The sequence below is a fragment of the Rhea americana genome, unplaced genomic scaffold (assembly GCF_003343005.1).
Source record: "Rhea americana isolate MKP2758 unplaced genomic scaffold, rheAme1 scaffold_161, whole genome shotgun sequence".
NCBI classification, from domain to species: Eukaryota; Metazoa; Chordata; class Aves; order Rheiformes; family Rheidae; genus Rhea; species Rhea americana.
This window is the reverse complement of record NW_028185717.1, coordinates 991,920-998,288: the sequence shown is the minus strand read 5'-3', so window position 1 is coordinate 998,288 and position 6,369 is coordinate 991,920. Positions and strand designations below refer to the sequence as shown.

Here is a 6,369-nt window from a genome sequence, read left to right as displayed (position 1 = left end):
TTTAAAAGGTTCCCCAATACTACATCAGCTTTGGAAACAAAAGCTCTGAATGTAGTGCAACACTTCTGAGCAACTCATAGACTTTGGACCCCATCCTGAAAAAAAGAAAAAAAATACAAACACTTAAAACTTCTCAGTAATTTTACATGTAAGAGTAGTTCTGCATCCTTTACCCTACTACAATCTTTTGGGTATTTGACTAACTTTGCTCAACAAGTGAGTCTATGGAGACTACACACATGAGTTAAGTTATTCATGAGTAAAGTTGTTCATGTGCTTAAGTGCCTGCAGGATGAAGACCTAAGTTGGGACTTCTTTCATGAGTAAAGATGCTCAAGTGAGTAAGAATTTGCAGGATTAGGCCCTAAAATAGTGAAGGAAAGAGAAATGCTAATGTGCATATAAAAATAGGTGCTACAATAAAATATTTTTTTTTTATATTTCATCAATAAGTTATTTTCACTAACCAGTTACGGATCATATATCTCTGCACTCTTTAATGATTTGTCCACATCTACGGTGATCCTTTTAAAGATCATAATATATTTTTTTTTAATTCAAAAGTCCAGAAAGCATACAAACACATCCTTAAAAAAAGGAAACTTTGTATTAAAGTCGGGGTGTGCTAATCTCTCCGTAAAAGCCATTTAGACTCACCCATGGCTAAAAGGGGAAAATGTGCGCTGTACTCTTCAACCAGAAAGAAAATAAAATTAAACAATATCTGTCCAAACAAAAGTGACCACGACTTTTGTACTTGTAACCTGAACATTATGACCTGACAAGACCCTCCTGCTGCCTTCCCCAAGCACACACCGGCACACACAAAATGCAGGTGGTGTGCCCAGTTTACACAATAGGTGGTTTCCTACTTACAAAAACAGGGGGAAAAAAAGAGGGGAAAAAAAGAAAGTAAGTGAAGAAAAGAAACAGCACACCCTTTCTGAATCATTCCCCGAAGCTGAAAAATCCTGTGCCAAGGCACTTCACCCTACAACAAAACGAATTAAAGGGTGGGGGGGAAGGGGAGGGCGGAGGTCAGCACTTATGTTTCTTTGTTTTGCGTGTGGTTGTTAAATACAAATACTCTATAGAGAAGGAGCTGCTGGAGTTGTTGGGGAGGGTGGAGAGGGGTGTTTCTCAGAACTGGCTGAATGTGGTCTGTTTTTCCAGCACTTCGAGGTAGTCCGGCTCTGCGTTTAGTTTTGCTTTTAGTTCCAGGTACTCGTTCCTGTTGGGCTCTACATAGACAGTACTCGGGGGGTTGTAGAGCACCGTCTCCCGGAGCCGGCCGTCCCCCGGCCCCGGGTGCAAATACTGGTGGGGACGCCTAAGGTCATAGTTAGGGGAGTAGGTGTAGGCAGCGGGGAGCTTGGGGTAGTCGGGGAGGGTAGAGCCGGGGGTTCCCAGCGTGGAGGAGGAGGAGTGTTTGTCGGGCTCCAAAATGCCCCTGTAAAAGCGATCGGCGTCTTGCACCGGGGAGAGCAGCTCCTCCCGGGGCTCGATGGTGCTCACGCTGTACGCGGGGCTGCGCAGGGGCGCATCCTCCCCGACGGGCGGCGGCGGTGGCGGCGGCGGCGACGGCCCCCCCGCGGGCTGCAGGGGGTGGCTGCTGTAGGTGACCTTGAGCTCGTGGAGGTCTTTGTAATCCTCGCCCGCGTTGCCCTCCCGGGAGCGGTAGATGGGGTTTTTGCACATGTGGCCCAGGGGGTGCGGGATGTACTCGTACACGTGGCCGCCGGGGGTCTTTACTTTGGGCAGCGCCGCCCCGCCGCTGCCGCCGCCCCGGTGCTGCTGGTGCTGCTGGTGGTGCGGGTGGTGGTGGTGGTGGTGGTGGGCGCCGCCGCTGTAGACGCTGTACTGCATGTTGAAGGAGCTCACGTCGGAGTTGTTGGCGCTGGCGTGGTCGCCCTGGCCCTTCTTGCGCCGCTTCATCACGAGCACGAAGAGCCCCGCCGCCACGAAGACGGACATGATGAAGACCAGCAGCAGGCTGAGGATGAGCACCGAGAGCGGCACGGAGGAGCCGCTGCCGCCGCCCGCGGGCGCCRCGCCGCCCGCCGCCGCCGTGCCGTTGAGGCGCACGGTGGAGGAGGAGGGGGTGGTGCGGGCCGGCAGCGGGCCGGAGGACGGCGTGGGCGTGGAGACGACGATATCCGAGTAGTCGGGGCACAGCAGCTCCGCCCGCACCGCCCGCATGTCGCTCTGGGCGAACTTCTTGGGGGACTCGCAGATGACCTGGTCCACCAGGACGCCGGTGTTGAGCTGCTCCAGCCACAGCTTCATGCCCACCACGTCGCAGGTGCAGTCCCAGGGGTTCTCGTGCAGGTCGATCTGCAGCAAAGATTTCAGCTGGTCCAATACCCCGCTCACCGGCAGGTAGGAGAAGTGGTTGCTGCGCAGGCTCAGCCTGAGGAGAGACAGACCGGAAAAAACGTTCCCAGGCAAAGATCTCAGCAGATTGTTGTTCAAAAACAAGAGCTGGAGGTTGGGAACGGGTTCAAAGGTGCCCGTCTCTATCTCCCGGATAACATTGTACTGCAGGAAGAGGTACTGCAGGCTCTGCAGCCCGTAGAACAGCTCTGGACTCAGCTTCTCAATCCGGTTCCCATTCAGGTACAGTCTTCGCAAATTAGTTAAATCCCCAAAAGCCCGATCCTGAATAACTGAGATACGGTTATTGCCCAGATGCAGCAAATCTAGCCCGGTGGCATCCACAAAATCTGCTCTGCGCACCAGAGCAATGTAGTTTTCTGTGAGATACATCTTCTTAGGATTATAGGGTTTGGGCTGCAGCTCAGAAATGCTCTCAATCTTCCTCTCCTGACAGTTGACGTTGAGGCCCAGGTCAGAAATCTGCAAGTTGCAAGTGCAGGCAGTGGGGCACTCCAAAGGCACCGGGGATTTGGTCTGGTAGGCAATGCTGGGGCCGTAGTTGCTGTATCCCAGGTCTTTTGAGGGCAGGCGGGAGGTGGGGCGCACCCTAGTCTTGTTGGGCTGGCGGGTCCCCTTTGGGGGCTTCAAAGGGGATTTGTAAACAGCTGAAGAAGAAGTGGCCACGGAGTTCACCGAAGCCGGTGTGGTGTGGAAATACCCTGTGGTGCTCAGCGGTGTCTGCGGTCTCATTTCATAATCTGAAATGAGTCTCCTGGGGCAAAGCTCCTGCTTGGAGACTTCATCTAAATCTCGACCGTGTAAGCGGAAAGGGGTTTCGCAAACCACATCTCCCACCAGAGCAGAGTAGGAGATACTGTCCAGCCAATCTTTTAGAGCAATTAACTCGCAAGAGCAGTTCCAGGGGTTTTCCTCCAGCTGCAGCTCCACCACTTTATCCATGTGCTGCAAAAGGCCCACATAGGGCAACAGCTTCAGCCGGTTACCCCTCAGGTCCAAGTGAGTTAAGGGCACAAAACGGAAAAGGTTGTTGGGCAAACTGGAGAGGAGATTATCATTGAGAATCAGCACCTGCAGCAAATGCAGTTTGCTGAAGGCATTGGGTTCAATGATGCTAATATAATTATAATCAACTTGTAGATATTCCAAACTCTCTAGCCCAAGGAAAGTGTCATCCCGTAAAAGTTCCAGCTTGTTGTTGTTCAGGTGCAGCCTCCTTAAACCTCTCAGACCATGAAAGGCCCCCGTTTCAATGTCTTGTATGTCGTTGCTCCCTAGGTGCAAAATTGAAGCCCCAGTGTAATTGACAAACTGGTTAGGATACAGCCTGTTCAAAAGGTTCCCTGACAACAAGAGGTGGTAGACAGGGAACTTKGGTGGACTGATCTCAAAAAGGCTGATGATCCCTCTGTTTTCACAGCTCACTGTTAAGATACCGTCCTTCTCTTCACAAGGACACGCATTATCACAGATTTCCCCATAATACTCGATGCTTTCTGCCCACGAAAGGACTAGCGATGTTAAAGCAAACGTGATCGTCTGCAGCATCCAGATATGCATTTTTTTTGTTGAGGTCCTGTTCCAAAGTTACTGTAGAGCAGCAAGCGTACATTTTATTTCCTGTATRGGCAAGAAGAAAAAAGAAAGCGGTATAATAGCATAACACTGTAAAATTTAAAACTGACACGAAGTTTATATATATCTTTAGTGGAGTAGAGATTGGATTGTTAATCAAACAAAGAMAACTCCCGTCACTTTTAATTCCCACACTTTTGAAAACTGGATGACATGCATTGATTAAAAGGTTGATGGGCAACTTCTAGTGAGTTAAATGCCTGTGGTGTTTAAAAAGGTGAGGCCACAATAGAAACTGTTCTGGTTCTATTCATATGTGGTACATTTCTATGTTTCATTGGATTTCTTTTTCACGACTAGCCCCATAAATATACATAAAATGGCTGTCAGTTCAGTTTCACGGTTCTAATTTAAGAGAAAAGAAGCACCATTTTACGAGGTTTCCCACCTCCCCTATTACCCAGCTCCCCCTTCCCTTCAGAACCTCCTCAGTGAACAGCGCACTTAAGGTCTTCCCTATTTTTACACAGCTGAAGTGCTACCTTGATTTTTAACCACTGATGGAAATGCCATAGTAGGAATATAAAGAAAAATGCTCAGTGCTGAAAACTGCAGTTTAATTCAATAGAAAGCATACTGACAGATTCTCCAAATCATCACTTTTWTATATATATATATWTTWTATATATATAWAWAWTWTATATATATATATGCATATACAAAGGACACATGCATATAGGCACACCCCCCCACACACACACCTACGCTGTAGAGGACTTTTGTGGTGGAATTCTTCAGTAATGAAACTAAATACATCCACCTCCTACTTCAATACACTTAATAGCTCTATTCAGTGAGAGAAATTTTTTATCTTTATACAAGTAAATTATCTTAATTGATTTTACAATTCCCAGAATGAGTTATGTACAATGTAACTCACTATCAAGCAGAGGTCTTCAGTTATTATACACACATATACACACACAGSCACACACACTGTCACACTTAAAGGGAATGTTTTAACCACTCACCCAAAATTTGTGAAAAATGTAAAACATGTGGATCATCTTCGCAGTCTCAGCCATATCTGACATACCGTTTATTCCCAACGTTCTGTAAAACTAGCCTCGTAGAAGTGGAGAGATCTAAATAGGTCTCATGGAAATATCTCATTGCCAACACTCCAAGCATCAGAGTTACCGATTATAAGCAGCGATGGCTGTCAGTGCTCTTCATCCTTTAGGGGAGAAGACACCCAGGCTGATTAAAAGCCAAGGGGGATGGGAGAAAACCCTACCATTGACCTACGTCAGTATTTTAATACCCGAATTTCATCTAGCCAGAAACAAATCCAATTTCTATTCCTTCTTGCAGTCTTTCTGACTCCTTGTGGTTTTCTTCTACTTCTACTAGTCTAAAAGCAACGTGAATAAGGAAAATATATGCATTGTGTGTGTCAGTAAGGGAAGACTAATAAATCATCCAGGCTTAAATTCTGGACTCCTGGAGCAGGCTTGCATTTTCTATCATCCACCTCAGAGCCCCAATCCTCATGCCACAACTCTGGTTTGGAGGAACGCATCCTAAAAAACGGTAAGTCTCAGTACTGCAAGACATCTCCTGTGGCATCAGGTTCAAGGCTGCAAATCTAGCACTTGCAGCAAAGGCAGTCATGCAGCAAGAAATCGGAAGTCTCGGCGAATCTCTAATTCTGACCAGACGTCAACTAGATCGGAATTACTCAAAGCAAAAGGCTTCACTGCATAAAGGCAGCAGAAATCTTACTCAGAGGCATGTATCTAGCATATTCTTTCTCAGCTCGATCAGATCCATTCATCCATTAACCGACTGGTCTTCGGAAGAAAAAAAAAAAAAGCCATTGAAAACCTGCCCGGTCAGTGTTAAACTCCCAGGCATTTGACAACTTTAATTCAATTATGGTTAGTAAGGGAGAAAAATACAACCACCCCTCCCTCCTCCTTTCTCTGAAAAAAAAGGGGGGGGGGATGGGAGATACAGAGAAAATAAAGTTGTAGCTGGCTATATGCAAGGTTGCAATCCCGCCCTGGAAACCCCTCTGTGATGACTGTGTGCTGTCGTTCGCCAGCTCCCTTCAGAGGTTCATAAGATGGGGGGGGGGAGGGGGCGGAAGGAGGGGGGAAAGGGGAGATGCGGAGCGGGGTTGCATTGGGATTTTTCTCGTGTGTGTGTGTGTGTGTGTGTGTGTGTGCGTGCTTTTTTTTTTCCCCCAAAGAGTTCAACCCTTAGATTACCGCACTGCATATCCGGCTCGAAGCAGCGTTCAGTACCGCCGACAGCAGCAGCAAGCAAGCAGCCCCAGCCGGACACTGCCACCCAACTGAGCAGCACCCAGAGTTGGGAGAAATGGCTTTCCAAGCG

General features: G+C 48.0%; 1 protein-coding gene across 1 annotated transcript; it reads right to left on the bottom strand.

Moving 5' to 3' along the window:
• Positions 1-623: 623 nt before the first annotated feature.
• Positions 624-5,132, bottom strand: SLITRK5 (SLIT and NTRK like family member 5). Its single transcript, XM_085300166.1, has 2 exons — positions 5,001-5,132; positions 624-4,014 (listed from the first exon to the last, which is right to left on the bottom strand). The coding sequence occupies exon 2, from the start codon at positions 3,952-3,954 to the stop codon at positions 1,141-1,143; it is 2,814 nt and encodes a 937-aa protein (XP_085156292.1). The 5' UTR covers positions 3,955-4,014; positions 5,001-5,132; the 3' UTR covers positions 624-1,140.
• Positions 5,133-6,369: the final 1,237 nt, after the last annotated feature.